The following is an 18,837-nucleotide window of genomic DNA, read 5'->3' as shown; positions in this document are numbered from 1 at the left end:
AAATGAAAATATAGCTATTTAGCTTTTAGAGAAAATACACCCAACTAAGTTTTACCTTATTTCGTTTTTTTAAAAAACATCAGCAACCTGCCCAGTCTGAAGTGTAGTTCAGTCCAAAATCACTTCTCTCTCTATCAAAACAGATTTTTTTCTTCTTTCAGTAATTATCAGCCTAGGTGCAATGAGACCGCAAACAGTCTCACACATGATCCCTTGACTGAGACTCAAGTTTCTAGCAAAAAATGTCCACTGGCCGGGAAACTTCAACTTGGTGTTACGTATTCTAACCTAATAATGTAACCAGATGGGGAGAGTTACAACACAGAATGACTCATGCTATTAAGCCAGGCCTCCACTTTGTTCCTAACAGATCTTATAACCTTCCAACAAAGTAAGTGTTAATTTAATCAAAGGCAACGCATTCGTAAACTTCACCTTTTTTTGAGGGGGATCATAATAAGCTTTATAATTTTAATATTTGTCTTTGCAAACGTTTTCCTCCCTGCAACATTGATGTATGCTCTTCAAGTTTGCATTGCCAAATACTTCCATTTCCAGTTTCTAAAATAAATAGAATATGTTGCAATTTGCCTTTCACAAGTGGCCAATTCCCACTTATCTTACAATGTTTCTCATGATGAAACTGCAAATATATATTTACTGGGCTTACATCTTGACATACTTTATAGTACATTTTGTAAAACCATTTATTTATACTTTCTAAATCATGCTTTAAAAACCTAATTTTTTAAATAAAAGGGATCTGAAAACAAATTTTGAAAGAAGAGATAACCTAAATTTCCTACAAATAGACTGTAAACAAAGGTAAAGTTATTAATCTCTCCTTATCCGAATTGAGCATCCATCAAATAAATATGATTACAAATTAGAGACAGCAGACACAGTACACTTACATTATTGGAAAGGAAGAATAACACTGAAGAAGTCAACTGAGCCTGAGTTTATGTGGTTTGTCTAATGAAGTAATTGCAAATTTTCCCAGTAGACAAGTTTCCTTCTGCTTAATAAAGATCATAAAGAAAGATACAAAATCCCATTTTCTAGAGGTGTGGGCAGACAGAAAGGAGATCTCTCCTTGATATGATTAAGTGGGTAAGTGCATTCTTAGAGGGGAAAAAAGTGAAATATTTCATTATCATATGAATCAGCTTAAAATGCAGGAAGAATAGATTATGCCTCCAACTTCATTGTAAAATTGTATTTTTTTATTCCTTTTATGATAATTATTTATCTTCATTTAACAAAATGTAGAACAGAACAAGTCAGACATTGGAATTCTGCTAAAAATCTTCTAACCACTTCCCCAACCCCAGTAACAATAATTTATAGAGAGCGTAACAATAATTTATTGTAACAATAATTTATTTTTTACTTTGTAAAAAAAGTAAGTAAAAAATCCAATATACCCAAAGTGAAGGCTCACCATAGTAGGTAAGACGCCCCCTGGCGACATTTCTTCCTCGTGAATTCTCAGCGATGCATTCATAGGAACCGGCATCTTCCTGTTGGAAGGTGGGGATTTCAAGCACACCACTGAACTTCCTCAATTTAATTTTACTGGAGAAAGGCAGTCCATCACTTCTTCTCCAATTAATCTGAGGTACAGGACTAAGAAGAAAACTGCCAAGTTATTTGCTCATGTAAACAGATGTCTGGAAGCCTTTTAGGCTTGAAAAAAAAATGAAACTTTTGTTAGGATGGAGCAAAAAGGGCACAAGTTTTCACATGCAGAACAATACCTCTACTTGTCTGTTTATTACATAAACCTGATGCAAAGATTCATCTCTTGAAGTTGGTATTTTAATAAAATAAACTATGCATTTTCTCGAGTTAATTCATGATTTAGAGAAAGAACTCTGAATCATACCCACCATATTATAGCACAACAAACGAACAAACAAAAGAATAGCACCAATTTAGTTTATGAAATTAGGCAGGCACAGTCATTTTCTGCAAATTGCCTTTAAAGTTTCAAACTAAATTATATATGTGCATTTCCCCTGTATTTTACTTTTCTTTTGCTTCTAACTGAAAGAAAATTTTAGAAAATAAGGAAAAGAAGAGTCTGTCAAAAGCTATCTTGATCTCTTACGGCAACCTAATATTTCAGCACATTGGAGTAAACGTTATGAAACGTACTTTCCAAGGGCAAAACATTCCAATTTCACAGTTGAACCTTTAGCTGCTGGAAGAGTTTCTGGAAACTGAACTTCTATTTTCGGTTCGTATTCACCCATCACACCTGTAAATCCACAATACAAAATTAATAATTTCAACGTTTCCTTTGGAATTGCTCCATTTTTTTTAAATAAAACTTTTTTTTCCTTTGTTCCATTTTGAACTAGCTCGTCCTAATGATTTAAATTACTAACTAGCCATTTGGTAGGTACTTTTAGGAGTAGTGCTACCTTGGGCCAAACATGCAACATTAATAAACATTCAAGAAATTTGGATTCCGGGATTCATAACTTACCGCTTACAGAGCAGTTCTGAGAAAACCACTAGGCCTTTTACATTATATAAAATGGGAGCCTTTTTTATTCTGTATTCAATTTGGACATTTCTAGTCATATTGAAATATACAATGTATTATGATTTCTTAAAATATCCTAAAGAGCAAAAATTATGGGAGGAAATTTACTTAATGGTATCCTGGTAGCACAGACACCAATCTCAAACTTATTAAATGGCTCCCTGGAGACAAGAAATGCTAACTTAATAAATGGGAGAGGACAAATTCAATTACAACTGACTGGAAAGCAGTGCTTAGATACTGTGCATTCATGGCATTGTGTTGTATCAGACATGGTTTTGTGTAAGTGGGACAGTTACCCTGGCTGACAAATATGCTTCCTCTGCAGTTCATGGGCTCCCTTGAAACAGCCATCAAGGGGCTGAAGAAACAGGTATTTTCCCTTTTTTTCCCCTTCCAGCTTTATTGAGATATGAGTGATAAATAAAAATTGCATATATTTAGGTTGTACAATGTGACTTTTTTAGGGTGAACAGTGTGATGATTAAACACGCACACACATTGTGAAATGATTACATTAGTCAAGTTAACATATCTGATATCTAATATTGTTACCATTTTTAATTTTTAAATTAAGTTTGTTTCGTAGCGTGGACACTTAAAATTTATTCTCTAAGCAAGTTTCAAGTATACAACATAGTGTTACTATAATTACCATGCTGGTGGGGGTAGGGGAAAAGGGGAGAATGTTGGTCAAATTACACAAGCTTTCAATTATAAGATGAATATTTTATTTAGAAATGCTTTATAGCCTATAACAAAATATCCAGAACTTTAATAACCTCAAGCTGGCAAAAGTCAGGACAGGTGACTTCATGGGAAGGCAACGAGAACCCCAGGGTCAGAGGGCTTCACGCTTGCTTTAATGGCCTATGGCCACCATCTTGAAATTCTGCATACTTTTTGAACAAGTGGCTCCTCATTTTCATTTTGCACTGGTTCCTACAAATTATGAAGCCGGTCTTGAGTAAGAATTATGTACATGGACCTATAGTTGATGGAATCATTTTAGTTACCATACTTATAAATATTTCTTGTTCTGAAAAAAAATGGTAATTCTTCAGGATATACTTTTCACTTCCCCCTGTTTCTTTCTTCTTGTATTCACAACACCATGTCCACTTAGAATTGCCCCTTGAAACATTTCCTACCATCAGAACGTAGCACCAAAGGAGTTGGGGAGCCCAGTACTCTGGCGTTTGTCACCGTACTTGTCACCACACAAGTGTAATTTCCCACATCAGATGGCTCCACCTTCGCTATGTAGAGGTGGCCGGTCTCTTGAGAGACAAATCTCCGACTATCTTCTTCCACAAAGGATGGATACTCATTGAAGATCCAAGCATATGATAGTTCTAATAAAATTTTTAGAGAAAAGAAATTCCATCATGAAGGAAAGTTTTCCACAGTATATTAAAATATACAAAATCACCTTCAGTGCAAAGCAATGCTGGGTGTTTTTATTGCAGGTCATGAAGAGAAATGGCTGTGTGAAATGACTCTGTGTTCATTCTGCATTATTATGGAGGACACTGCTGATTAGCCCTCTTGTGGGAGTAATATTATTACTGTCATCATTATCACTACTCCAGATACCTCCTAATAAGTCTCTCTGGTTTCAGTCTTGCTCCCTTTTAATTTGTATCTCCATACTACATGGTCTACGATCTTTCAAAATTACCAATCTCATCATGTCAACTCCCGACATAACACTTCCAGCAATTCTCCGTAGCCTCTGGAATGATGCAAAACTGACTAACTTGAAAATGAAACCTTGCGTGGTTAAACCCCAGTTTAAAAGAGTTTTAGCATCTGAGAAGCCCAATCCTCTCTTTTGCATCTGGGACTTACCATATGCTGCTTTTAGAGCTTGCAATGTCCATTTTACTCTGTCCACTCATTGGTTCTTCCCCTTTCAACATCAAACCCCATTCTGTCATAATAACTTCCAAATGTTTCTCAAAGCTTGGTTTGAAAACCAGGAATTACCTCCTCAGAGAAGTCTTTCTTAACCCTGTCTACTGAGTAAGAGCTTCTATATAAGCAAGTCTACACTTACATTACTTAACATACTTAGCACTTTTTATGTAATGATCCATTTACTTACCTGTCCTCCCACCACTTGGTAAACAAGTGATGTCATTTTTTTTATCCTGCCTGTCTGCCCCTCCCTAAATTAGTAAACTGAAACATCCAAGAACATTTAATAGCCCTAGATAAATATTTATTGAGTTAATTAAGATAAAATTATGCTATCTTCTATGTAAATTCTAATATTAGTGTTTTCTTGAACTTTAGGATCCAAGGATCCAAGTAAATCAACTTTCCCCAAGGAATTGTTGTTGTTCTCCTCTGTGATAATGATGGCTAAGTACGATTATGCTGCTTTGTTCTAGATGCATGTATTTTTCAGAAGCAACTTGTTATTTACATATAGTTACTGTGGTGTATTTGATTTCCTCTTTCTGTGGCTTTCTTATTTTTTTTTTTACATTTTCAATAATCTTATTGCACTGATTCATCTCATAATGCTTCTCCAAAAGAATTTTTAGAAAACATAGGTAATAAAGATCAATTTAATGAATAACAAGTTCAATATTATACTTAAGGCACAATTCCAATAGTGAAGGGTCTCTCCATTCAGTAGAGGGGGACAGTAAGTCAGTCTCCAAATAACAATGGACAATGTGTCAGGACTGGGTGAGAGTGACTACAGGTTTCAGAAGAAGGAGAGGGGATATTCTCATGACTGAAGAACAAGCCTTAAGGGACAGGAGGTCATTCTGACACACAGGGATGAGTACTCCAGGTGGAGTGAAGAGCATGCTAAGCACCTGGTGGAAATGAAACGTGACTCTTCCTTTCACCTTCAAAGCAAATGCGAATGTCTGATGATTCCAAGGTTAGCAAGTCCACGGCATATTGTGCAGACGTTCAAAAACATTGATTTGTAATGTCAAACTGATGTTTGTCATGCTTATAAAGGTAGAGCATTTCATGACATTCCAGTCAGTCATTTGATAGGTCGTGAAGTCTATAAAGTTGCTTGTTGGATGCTATGAAAAATATGTATCTCAAACATCCACTCCACATGTGGCCTCATGCCTACCCTGATGGTGCAACAGCACTAGTATTAAATAAAGCACACAGTTAAAGAATGCTGATATGGAAAGGTTACTTTGTTCTGCAGTTGTTAAAACTGACAGCTATTGAAACAATAGTCCTTCAGGCTAAGGATGACTAAAACTCTACAAACTCTTATCAGTGAGGAAGACAAGGTCTTAAATCTCCACAATCACCTTACCCTGGTTTACTGTACTTTTCCTGATCAGCTCCCACAACAGCCCTCGCACATGGGCCCCCTCCCTCAAACCCAACATTTTCTTCTCTTTAGCTGGAGATGTTATTTAAGGTGGTGCCTTGGGACATTTCAGGGAGTTAAGCTGTTTTCCTGGGTATCTGCTATGTATATATGAGATATAAATGTTATTCAAATTCTGTTTGTTTTTCTCCTGTTAATCTGTCTTTTATTACAGGAGAGGTCTCAGCCAAGAGCCTGGAAGGGTAGAGGGAACATTATTTTTCCTCCTCCATAGACTTCTGACCTGAAAACTGGAAGACAATATTTTTGTGTTGTTTTGAGGCACTAAATTTGAGGTGATTTGTCACAGTGGCAACAGGAAACTAATACAAATGATGATGACAGCTAACAGTGAAGGGTTCACTATATGTCAGGTACAAAACTGCAATCTAGCAGGACACTGTGCCTCCCCCCGCCCAAGTGAGTATAAATCCTTCCCACACTCCCCATTTCTTGTTTGTAGGAAATTGGCTTCATTCAGTCTCTTTGACCTTCCCTGAGTTCCAAAGAGCAGATTCAAACAGTGGGTAATCAGGGAAGGGAGGAAATGCATAAACAAAGGAGGAGCAGTCACAAAACAATAGTGCAGCAATGGGACAGGGTCCTGGTTCCTCCTCAAGGAACATACATGACAATACTTTTGAGTTCTTCTGCAGGAACTAAGGCCTCCCATGCAGGTGGAGGATGGCAACTTCAGGCTGAGCACAAGATTCCTGTAGCACCACCCTGTTACCTCACCACCAGCCAATCAGAAGAAAGTCTGCACACAGTGGAAGATAAGGAAGACCCTGACTTTCCCCAAATGATTCTCCCTTTAAAAACTTTCGCCAGTGAGCAGAATCATTGGAGTTGGTTTTTAGACATGAGTTGGCTTTCTCCCCAGGTTGCTGGCCTCCTGAATAAAGCAACCTTTTCTTTCCAACCAACAGCAGCCTCTGGGGTATTGGCTTTTGAGTGGTGAGTAGGCAAACCTGAGTTCGGTAACAGTACTAAGTACTGTAGACACAATTTTCAAAGAAAAACAAACATCCAGAGACAGAAGTGGAGAAAGCCTGCACTTAGAATGCCTAAGGAAGAATCAGATTTTATATAATCTGTTTATAAGATCAATACAGTTTCAGGGAGGGGTAATTCCAAAAGAGATGTCAAACAACAACCAAAACCCCAAAGCAAATGAATCAGCGTTTGATTGTTTTGTACAAAAGACTCAAGGAAAGAAATCAAACTGTATTTACTATGGTATATGCTGTCATGAGGGGTACACAGAATTTTGTAGTACTGATCTAACTTTCTTTACAGACTTTCTCGTTGAGATGGAACAAAATATAACTTTTACGTCTTAGGGAGAGGAGAGAAAAGATTTGCATTATTTCATTTATTGCCTGCATGTCTATGTTAAAATATATACAGCATCACTCTGATTGAAAACATTAGAGAATTATGTGATTTATCACATTCTGAATAAAGTAAAAAATACCTGCTGTAATACTATCAGAGTTTCTTCACCATAAAAATCTGCATTTGCAATAAATGTTAATTGCATACTGCCAAGTAAAATATATATCAAATCAGCATTCTTTGGAGATTATTCAACATCATGTTATGCATGATGATAAATACAAAGCTATAATAAAATGATAATTTTATATACTCAAACGAGCTAGGCTTTACAAAACCTTTCACAGCCTCTTGTATAAATCACAAGCATATTATGCCAAAATTTCTTCGCTGTTGGGCTTTCTATTAACAATGCTATGTGAACATTAAGAATGTGAAATATTTTTTATTAAAGAACAAAGAGGTTTTGCCAATCAAAGCTATAAATTAACAAAATGGAGTCCTGAAACTCTGCTTTCTAAAAAATAATGTTTGATAAATGACATCACTCCTCCAGCCACATCCCTTTCCTGGGTCACTTCAGTGCAAGGCCAGTCAATTTAATATGAAATATGTCACTTTAGTGTTTACCTGGAGATACATTAATACACATACTACTGACATTTAAGGGTTTATTTCTAGTTCCAGTATAAAATTCTATTATGAGGGAGATTTAATCCTTTGTATAGGCTTTTTCTAGAAGAAATTCTGTCAAAGAAAATAGCAGTTGGGCAAATTTGTGCAAGTAACTTTGGTGACTTTCTGTGGTGCCAAGTGGAAAGTTTGATCTACTTTAAAATGAAACATATTTAAAAGGGTGTGAGAGCTTGCCTGATGTCACTCAAGATTTTTATCACTGATTCATACAGTTGGGAAGGAGGTTTTGCTATGGGGTTTACACATGACACCACGTTGATGGAGGGTCTGGGACACAGTACATATTCAAAAATCTAAAGTAATGTAGAAAACTGAAGACAATTTAAGTTTTCAAAGAATAACAGATCAATGGTTAAGATTGAAAAGTCTGTACCTCAGAGCAGAAGGCATCTATCACCACCTCCAACATTTCAGCGTCTTGTCTTTCAAAAGCTATTTTGTAAGTTGTTGCTTTGGTGACAACATTACTTATGTAAGTTTCCTCGTTTAGCCCATACGTGTCTGCCTAATCTCTCCTGATGTGGAATCCTAACATGCCTGGCTTGTGAAGGTCCTAAGATTAAGAGACCAGTGATCAGGGAGGGAAAACACTAAAGAGGACATTTATTTCCTCCTTTTAGACTTGAAGGGCCAGGGATCAGCAAGGAATGGTTAAGGGGTCAAGCCCAGACTGCTGCCTGCTTTGCAAACTACATCTTTTGGAACAGACTCATGCCCACTCAACTGCTCTTGTCTTCGGCCATTTTCACGCTGTAAGAGCAGACTGAGCAGCTGCAACAAAGACTACAGGGCTCCAGAAACCTGAAATGTTTATCTGACCTTTTCAAGAAAAAGTTTGTTGACTCCTGGTCTAGGTTAGTATTATCTCTAGACCGAATTACAAGTTTGGTGATCCCTTAGCCATCTTACTTATTTAGACTCTTGTTTATAGGGCTGTCATGCTGTCCTGCCTTTGTGAAAAAATATTTCATAAAGCTTACACGAGCCCGTTAGCCTTCCATACTCCGCATTTCTTTGTTTCTCTCCCTTTATTCACTACCATTAGGGAGCACATGTGAGCCACTCCCATTGCCTAATAGAAGTGTCCAAGAAATAATGCAGCTCTGTGACCACCCCTTTTGGTTCTACTATTTTCTTTCAGAAACTGGACTATCTTTAGTGGGCACCTGCATCTTCCATCACATTCGGAATTGACTAGGCACTGCCATCCTTGTCTTCATTTTTAGTGCTTCTGCCAGGGCAGCCCCTCTCCTCACAAGTGCCTTCACCTCTTTCCTGGTACCTTGGCTGCTAAAACTGACATGGGGCCAAAGTGAAGTTCTTTCTTCCGTATTTGTTGATGCAGAAATGCAGAGCACCCTCTAGAGGTTATGTTGTATTTTCACTAGTATATATGCATTCTTCCTTTTTCTCAAGAAGAACTTTTATTTATTTTTCCAATGAACCTCCCCTCTCCCAATCTTAGTTTGAGTTATTTTAGTGGGATTGTCTCCTTGCTGCAAGGAAATCTCAGGATGAGGAAATACAGATGGGCGCTGATTTCAATGACACTCAATACCCGATGCCCTGCAATGATTTGGGGTAATGCAGGAGGCAGACTAGCAAAAACACTGGCAAGGCATTTATCGCCATACTTCCTTTGCAAGGGGGGTACAGAGCAGAACATTGCCACAGAAAGTGGTTCCGAATTTCACTAGAAAAGATGAGCTCTAATGAGGACAGAATGGAGTTACTGTGATGTTTTATGAAGACATGACAAGAACTTCATGCCACAGACCCAAATGGCAGTTACTCATCCCCCAGTATTGTATATGGACCTGCTGGTGTAGTGATGAGGCTCAGGAAGAGGGCCCCAAAATGGCAGAGTCAGAACTTAAGACAGAAGAGACTTTGGAAATACAACACATTTCTCCTAGGCTTCCTTGTTTTTATTATAAAGATGTACTTTTTCAAAGGAGTTCAGAGACCCTGAAAATGTTAGAAAGGAACTTTCAGATTAGCTCAAAACTCCAATGCAGCCAACACTAGAAGCTTCAATGCCAAGACCTGCATCTAGAAGAAAGTGCTTTGTAACAAGCACATTTTGCACAATGCTATGCTTGATACAATGTACATTTTGGTGCACAGATCTTAAATATATGCCAAATCCCTCTGGCCAGATTTGTACTTCCTTCATCACTTACACAGAATAATGGACCTTTTTTATGACTTCAGTGACAGTAAATAACATTTTCTTTTCAAGTGCAGTCAGGAGAAGACAGAGAATCCTATAGCTCATGGGAGTGCTAATTGGAGCCAATTATAATTTGATTGACCTGCCTTGCTTATTAAAATGATACGCAAAATTTACACTGCCCTTGCAAAATGGAAATTTTCTTCAGTATGAGCTAACTACAGGAGGCCCACCCTTTAATGAATCTAAAGGTGGTGCTTTTGGGTTATACTTCCCACATCAACTCTCAGAAGCTAATTCCAGAGAGGGACTTCACTGAGTTGCAAATGATACAAAAGAAGACTATGGATGGGGAAAACGTGCAATAAAATACATGAAATAATTAAGGGCTAGTGAATAAAGGAGCAGCATCACAATAAGTGTCCATTCCTCATTAGGTCTCATTTGCTTTTTTGAAAATTAAAATTATTTCCTTAAGGAAAGTCACTGGGGACTTGATATTTCTCTTCTTGCCACGTGGGTGATTTTCTAAAGCAGAATAAATGTTCATTTTCACTGGTAAATAGAAACGAGGTTATTAGCAGAAGATGAAGTCATCCTATCAAATCACAAGGGTATTCTTACTGGGGACAATAAATGAATTCTCAGGAAGCTGGAGAAATTAATGTTTCTCTCTCTCTGTCTCTCAAATACACACTCAAACTCACACTTAATCACATACACACACACACACACACACACACACAGTACTATTACTTACCATTAGTAACAAATGTAACTGTTCATCAAAATAGAGTTAAACATCATTTAAAAACTTCTTTTAAAACAAATCTTTACCCTTTCTGATTTAGCTTTTCTGAACAACAGATTTTAAAAAGGGATGATTTTGTTATAAATTATACTATTAAAATAGCCTAACTCACCTGACTGAAAAAACAAATCAAATAAATCAAACCAAAATCAAATGAATCCAAATCAAATAAATATTTGGTTATGGCAGGATGTGCAGTTATGCCTGAATATCTGAAATAAACATGATAACAAAAAACAATGCCCAAAGAAACTAATCATCAAAAGTAATTCCCTTCCTTCAAATCTGAAGGGCTCTACACGTGCCGATTTCTTTAGGTGCTGAACGATATGCTCTGGAGATTTCATGGCAGCCTCAGGTGCAAGTCAAGTATAGAGAGTAGTTTGCAGGCTTTTTGAAAAGTGATAGATCATAGAGTCAGAAAAATAGCTTTTAGACTAACTCACATTGCCCTGCTTGCTATGCTAATAACACATATATAAAGGCATACATCATTTTATTTAGTTTCTCTTTATTTTGTTTCACAGATATTCCATTTTTTCCAAATTGAAAGTCTGTGGCAACCCTACCTTGAGTCTACTGGTGCCATTTTTCTAGTAGCATCTCTTCACTTCATGTCTCTGTGTCACATTTCAGTAATTCTTACAACATTTCAAACTTTTTATTACTATTATATTTACTATCATGATCTGTGATCATTGGTGTCATTACTATCATTGTTTTGGGGCACATATATAAGATGACAAACTGTTGGGGCCCAGGGCAGTTCATCCCAAAATACACCTCAATAGCATATTGATTATTTCCAGTTAGTTACCTAAATGGCCAAGGCAAGAGGTGTACTCTGGCCCTCCTTTCTTTCTCCTGAAAGCAAGAAATCAATTTCTCATGTGAAAGATACACCCCCTGCATCTGGAGGTAGAAGTACACCCTATCGCTGGAGAGAGGGAAGTCAGGCCAAGAAGCCTACATACAGAAACCGTGCAACTTCTTTATTTTACTACCCCAAGCCCAAACTTTGTTTAGATCCTTCATTAATTAACCATCCAAGCCAAAGTTTCTTTGTCCTGTCAATTCCTCACAAACGTATGGTTTCTTTTTCTAAAAAGTATGAAAGCTGCCCACTTTGGCCACTTCTTAGGTCCCATTTAGGTGAGGAGGCTGCAGAAGAAGTCTGAAGGTAGCACAGGTTGTTCCAGGAAGTTTAATAAAAGAAGGTGTCTCCATAGCACAAAAGTGCAAAGTGAAGCAGCAAGTGCTGATGTAAAAGTTGCAGCAAGTTCTCCAGAAGATCTCGCCAGGGTAACGAATGAAGGTGGCTCCACCAAAGAACAGATTTTCAGTGTAGATGAAACAGCCTTATATTAGAAGAACATGCCATCTAGGACTTTCACAGTTAGAGAGGAGAAGTCAACGCCTGGCTTCAAATTTTCATAGGACAAGCTGACCCTCTTGTGAGGGGCTAATGCATCTGGTGACATTAGGTTGAAGGCAGGGCTCATTTACCATTTTGAAATCCTACGGCCCTTAATAATTATACTCAGTCTACTCTGCTTATGCTTTATAAATGGGACAACAAAGCCTGGATGACAGCACATCTGTTTACAACATGGTTGACTGAATATTTCAAGCCCATGGTTGAGACCTACTGCTCAGAAACAAAGATTCCTTTCAAAATAGTACCACTCATCGACAATACATTCAGGAGATCTGATAGAGATGGACAACGAGATTCAGGTTGTTTTCATGCCTAATAACACAATGTTCATTCTGCAGCCCATGGATCAAGGAGTAATTTCAACTTTCAAGTTTTATTATTTCAGAAATATATTCTGTAATGCTACAGTTTCCATAATAGAGATGTCTCTGATGGATCTGGACAAAGTCCACTGAAAACTTTCTGTAAAGAATTCACCATTCTAGATGTCATTAAGAACACTCATGATTCATGTGAAGAGGTCAAAACATCAACATAAACAAAAGTTGGGAAGACGGGGATCCCAACCTCATGGATGACTTGGAGGGATTCAAGACTTCAGTGAAGGAAGTAAGCAGATGTGGTGCAAACAGCAAGAGAACTAGAATTAGAAGTGGAGCTGAACTGCTGTGATCTCATGATAAAGCTTTAACAGACGGGAAACTTTATCTTAGGGATGAGCAAAGAAAGTGGTTTCTTGAGATGAAATCTACTCCTGGTGAAGATACTGTGAAATTGTTGAAACAACAGCAAAAGATTTAGAATATTATATAAACTTAGTTGATAAAATAATCTTTGAGAAGATTGACTCTAATTTCGAAAGAAGTTCTACTGTGGGTAAAAATGCTATCAAACAGCATTGCATGCTACAGAGAAATCATCTTTGAAAGGAAAAGCCAATCGATGGGGCAAAAGTCATTGTTGCCTTATTTAAAGAAATTGCCACAGCCACCCCAACCCTTAGCAACCACCACTGTGATCAATCAGTAGCCATAAATATCAAGGCAAGGCACCCCACCAGCAAAAAGACTGCAGCTTGCTGAAGGTGATGTTGATGGTTAGTATTTTTTCAGCAGTAAAATATTTTAAAATTAAGGTTAAACTTTTTTTAAAGAAATAATGCTATTGCACACTTAATAAATGACAGTCTAGTGTAAACATAACTTTTATATGCACTGGGAAACCAAAAAAAATGGTGTGATTTGCTTTATTACAATAGCTGCTTTACTGTGGTGGTTTGGACCAAACCCACAATATCTCTGAGGTCTGCCTCTATGACAATCTACTGACTGACAGTTGTCCCTAAAATTTAGTAAATTTTATGTTTACTCCTTTAATTTCTTTCTTTCCTTTTGCATTTTTTCAAACAATAAACAGTTATAATGTAAACTTTAAGAGCACGGGCTCTTGTTTTTTGGCTCCAAATGTATTTATCCCCGAAATAATACAAAGAAATGCAAAACAAAGCCACCACCTGCTCACTCTTTCAACCATTTCTCTATAAAGCTCTATAATAAAGGAGATGGGTTTCCTTTTGAAAAGTAACAGCAATCACATGAGTATTCTTCAGTCAACATGATGAAAAGCTTTTCTTCCCAAGAAGCTAATATGTAGATCTGCAGTATGCAAGCACCAGATCGGGCCCTGATCAAAATCAAGAATAAACTTATGTAGAAATTTTAATCTGTCTGATATAAATGCTCATTGATCCTCTTTCAACAGGAGGGATACTGAACTTCGTTCCTTCAACTTCTAATTCAATATTACATCTTCTATTTATTCTCAGTAACACTATTGCACTTTTATTTTCAGAATAGATTCATATTAAACAAGTTGTCCTGCCGATTTACCCTGCTTATTTTGATTCTGTTCCCTTCACATTACCTGGGGTGATAGAAAGATCTCGTCTGTCAAATACATTTCAGCAGTTAATATTCTGTTATAAGCAAAAGTAATGCATCTATTTTAGCTACCCTGTGGGACTCTAGTCCTCCGTTTCTACAGTTTTTCTATCTTTTTTGAGGCCATATGTTGTATAAGGCTCTGGGAATTACTGAAACTGCTCAGATTTGTTTTATGCCACATTTTATTCCAACAACACATCTGGGAAATTTACAAGCATGTTTCCTTTTTTCATCCCTTTATTTTATTAATTCAATTAGCTGACCTTCAGCAGGCATGCAAGGAAGGGATTTTCTAGCTTCCCATTTGAATGTGTTAAATCAAAGAGTGTTTAGCGTGCCATGTTTCAGATGGAGCAACCTCACAGCTATATTTTATTTCTGTCACTCACAGACACTATATTTGGGCTCTGGCAGAATTAATACATTTTATCACTTCTCTTTAGAGAAAGATGTTCGAATTCCAGTTAGAGAAGCTGTTTTTGCGCTACTTGTTCACCAAAGGGAATGCAAAAAGGCAGTGAGATCAGTCTTAGCATTAAAGATTTGGTCATTGACCCCTCGGTGCCAGATGACTTCTCACAGTGGCAGTCAGACAGAACATGGAACCTGTTGCATCCTTTCTCCAAATTTCCTTTCAGCCTCTGATATATGAAGATACAAAGAGAAGCTTCTCTACCACTTAACAGGGAGAAACAGCAAAGATAATGTGGATAACAGAAACTAGGAGGGCTTGAAGTACTGTTTAAGGATAGAACAGTGTTGGACCAAGCTCTGACTGTAAAAACAACCTGGAATAAGCTTTTGGGGGCATCTTTGGAAAGAAGAAGGATTTCTGCACTGGACTCATGGGTTTTGAGATTTAAAGTTGACTCTGTCTCATTCTAGGTATGTGTTTTGGGTAAATTCACTTAAAGTGAATTTGAAAATCTCTGGTCACAGCTTCTCTTACCTGAAAAATAAGAGAATTGCATAAGATGGCCCTAGTTGCTGACCTGTGGGCTGTATGAGATTGCCCTGGTTGCTAATCTATAGGATGTACATTCTCTGGGATTGTGAGATCGCCGTTAAGATTAGAATCCATCTGCAGGCTCTACTTGATGGAGAGACTGTATAATTTATGTTACAAAATGTATACACAGGTCCTACTATTTAAAATGTGAGCTACACTGTGATGAACAAAACTATATATTCAATTCAGAAGTGTTACTGAATTCACCGTGACTCTTGGACATCATGTATTTTCTCTCTCAAAAATACAAAAAGCAATCAAAACGACTGAGTTCGTACTGTGAGCCAGACACTGATCTCAGAAACTTAAACGTATTACCTGATTTAATCCTCACAAAAGTCTATGAGGCAGGTGCTATTTTCATACCTTTTACACAGACAAGACAACAAAGACAATTAAGGAAGTCCGAAGTAACAAAGAGTGTGCAAAGGATTGGAATGCAGGCAATGTGGAACAGAGCCTAACCCATGACACAGGGCTGCCTTCTCTGTGTAGCTTCTCAATTACGTGAGCGATAGTAAAATTTCGACAGTTAAGATGAATCCACAAATTCAAAAGCGTTGAAGAATACTGGTGGGTCAGATTCTTTTATCCCTAAAAATACTGACTCTCTTTTACAAGTTTCACTTCTTAACAAAAGACAGCCTCGGGTAGTGGTTAAAAACAAAAATGACTGGTAAAAAGGAAATAAACATCAACAATCAGCCTTGACTAGGATCCATCCCTGGTCCTGGTACCTACAGTTATGTAACCTCGGGCAAGGTTGTTTTCATGCCTCAGTTTCCTCATTTGTAAAATAAAGATATTAATAGTACCTTCCCCTTAGGTTTGGTGTGTGGATTACATAATACATACATGCAAAGTATTTACAGGCATGCATGACAATTAGTGAGTGTTCAGTAAATATTTGTGGTCTGGTCATTGTTTCTGTTGTTTTGCTCTTGTTTGATTGTCCTCTGTCCTCTGTGCTACAAAGACGTTAAATATGTGAAATGCAGATTTTGTGGAGGAAGCAGAAGCAGGGCTGCATGATACAGACACTGCAGTGAACCAGCCCACCTTGATTCAAGTAGTAAAGATACACTTTTCACTGGCTGATCTGCGGAGAAGACCAAACCAACTGGAGGAGCTTAAGATGCTGGTAGCGGAGGGCATGGCAAACAGGCGTCAAACAGGTTTCCATGCTTTGTTGACTGTGAGAAGGAATGATGTGCATGAAGACATTTGACTCCTAAAACCAGCTCAGCTGAGTGGTGGGCGATGCTTTTTGACAGGGTTTTGGTGTACTATCAGGAGATACTGAGATATATACTTCTGGATATATAATGACAATTATATATACAAAACAGAAGGGAAACTTGGCAAGAGTATGTTTTCCTTAAACAAAAACAACTGAGAGAACTGAACAGGGCAGAACAAAATCATTATATAGCACAACTAGGATTAAAATTCTATTCTTATGAGAAAATGTAAGTCAAGAAAAGTGTTCTGAAACAAATCATCTGGTCTCACTTGAACAGAAAGCTAATAGGACCGAACAATGACTCTGAGAAATATTCAAAATGCGGGCATGACAAAACGCAGCATCCTTCTGGCTAAATTAATCAGATGAGCTGAAGTTTGCACAAAAGCAGGGGTTCACAGTACATGTGGTGCCAAGCATGCTGGGGAGTTGGGTATGAGGCTCCACACAGAGCTGAAAGCTAGCAATGATTTGGAGTTCTATTTCTAACTTGCTCTTGGAAATGTTTCCAAATTGGAATAATCATTTCTAAATGTCATTTGACTATCTGTGATCTTAAGGCACAGAAATAACTCCCATATCTCTATGAGTATATTGAGAGAAGGCATTGCCTTTAAAATCAGAAGGGCTGTTAATTAAATGCTCACCTCTGTGCCATTGTTTTGGGAGGTATACAGATATTAAACGAAAAGAAGAACAGATTCCCATCCCACTTAACTTCTGAACCTTAATGATGACATAATGACAAGAGGTAGGAAAAGAAACTTAATTTATATTCAACATTCTAATATCATACACATAAAATGGAACCCTGGTAATTAAGAATGTTCTCTACTTTTCTTTAGTTGATAAGTTGTCATCCTAGGGTTAAAAGGAGAATGTTTAAATGCAGATGATCAGCCCAAAGTAGCTGTCCTGGCTGATGGCTGAGTCAGAAAGGTTTATTCCAGGCTCCCTGAACAGCCAGAAAATAGTTCATCCCAGGGCCAGGAGTTTGTGATAAAAACCAATTCAGTGAATTAAAATTATCATTGTGTTTCTCAAAAGGTGGGCACCTAACAGACTGTAAAAACAAATAATACTGACAAATTCAAAAAGGAATATGAATCTAAATAAAAGTCGATGCTGCAAATATTTATGAAAACTTCACATGTTAGAAGTTTATTAAGTATATAAAGCACCTTGGAAGTATAATTCCATAATTTTTATGATCAGATACACTCAAATTCAGCAGCTGTCAAATCATTGATTTTAGAATTTCAAGTATTTTAAATATGACTCAAACAATCAGTGCCAGAAAAATTATAACATATGAATACTCAGAGATGTTTTGTAATTGTTAAAAAAAGAAGCAAAGGTACCCAGAAAATAGTTTTTACAGTTAATAAAAAGTTTATTAAAAACTTTCCTACTCCCCAAAAAGCTATAAAATAAATTTTAATCATCACACTCATTTTGACAAGTATTTCTTGATAAGTTACATTCTAAGGGGCAGCTAAAATCGTCTTTGGATACACAAAGACGTCTACCCATTTTTCCTCACAGAACATCTCACAAAATTGCCCACAGGCCCACAGGCAAGAGAAGAGTGTCCTTTCCAACTAAACAAAGAAAGCACTCTTGTAGGCCACATGGTATAAAGTCCTGGATAAAATCAGGGAAATCAGAGTTTATAAGGATTTATCCTTTACTTAGACTTACTTCAGAGAAAAGGATGGCAAGTCCAACTCATCTTCTTTTTTTCATCTCTTAGGTTGGTTACCAAGTTTTAATTCAATTACCAAAGCTAATTTCCACTGTTTTCCTTTTTAGAGATCACTATATGTACTCCAGACATTTGTCCCAAACAACCGAATAGTTTTTTACTTTGGATTCACTCTGTCAACATGCAGCTTCAACCAACTTTGTACGCAAGTTACTGACAGAAGAAATGAAGGCATTTAAAATATAATTTTAGTTATTAAAACTAAAGACCCTTATCACTCAAATCCTATAAGTTAGAGTAGATAATTTACAGACAAACTTACGCAGTTACACTGGCTTTCTGTATTTGTAGAAAGACTAAACGACAGCAAATCACCCTGATGCTGTCACTGAATTAACAGGTTAGATTAATTTTGGAAATTCACACACTGCTCAATAAAGTAAGGATTTGCAAGCTCCCTGAGAGAAAATAGGTATCACCCCTTTCTCATGGGAAGCATATGTCTGCCTCTTACAAAGTCTATTTAAAAACTTTTTACAAACTCACAGTTATAAATTTTTTAATAG

General features: G+C 37.2%; 1 protein-coding gene across 3 annotated transcripts in view; it reads right to left on the bottom strand.

The window, feature by feature from the left end:
- CNTN3 (contactin 3) overlaps positions 1-18,837 on the bottom strand; it is a 299,939-nt gene that overhangs the window by 88,027 nt on the left and 193,075 nt on the right. For all 3 annotated transcript variants that reach the window (XM_045507068.2, XM_045507069.2, XM_010970589.3), the window contains exons 6-8: positions 3,706-3,909; positions 2,161-2,263; positions 1,445-1,629 (exon numbers count right to left, since the gene is read on the bottom strand). In XM_045507068.2, the coding sequence (XP_045363024.1) occupies positions 1,445-1,629; positions 2,161-2,263; positions 3,706-3,909 (492 nt within the window). The remainder of the gene's footprint in view (positions 1-1,444; positions 1,630-2,160; positions 2,264-3,705; positions 3,910-18,837) is intronic.

This window comes from Camelus bactrianus, chromosome 17, assembly GCF_048773025.1.
Source record: "Camelus bactrianus isolate YW-2024 breed Bactrian camel chromosome 17, ASM4877302v1, whole genome shotgun sequence".
Classification (NCBI taxonomy): domain Eukaryota; kingdom Metazoa; phylum Chordata; class Mammalia; order Artiodactyla; family Camelidae; genus Camelus; species Camelus bactrianus.
The sequence above is the reverse complement of the archived record's forward strand: the minus strand, read 5'-3'. Positions and strand labels throughout refer to the sequence as shown.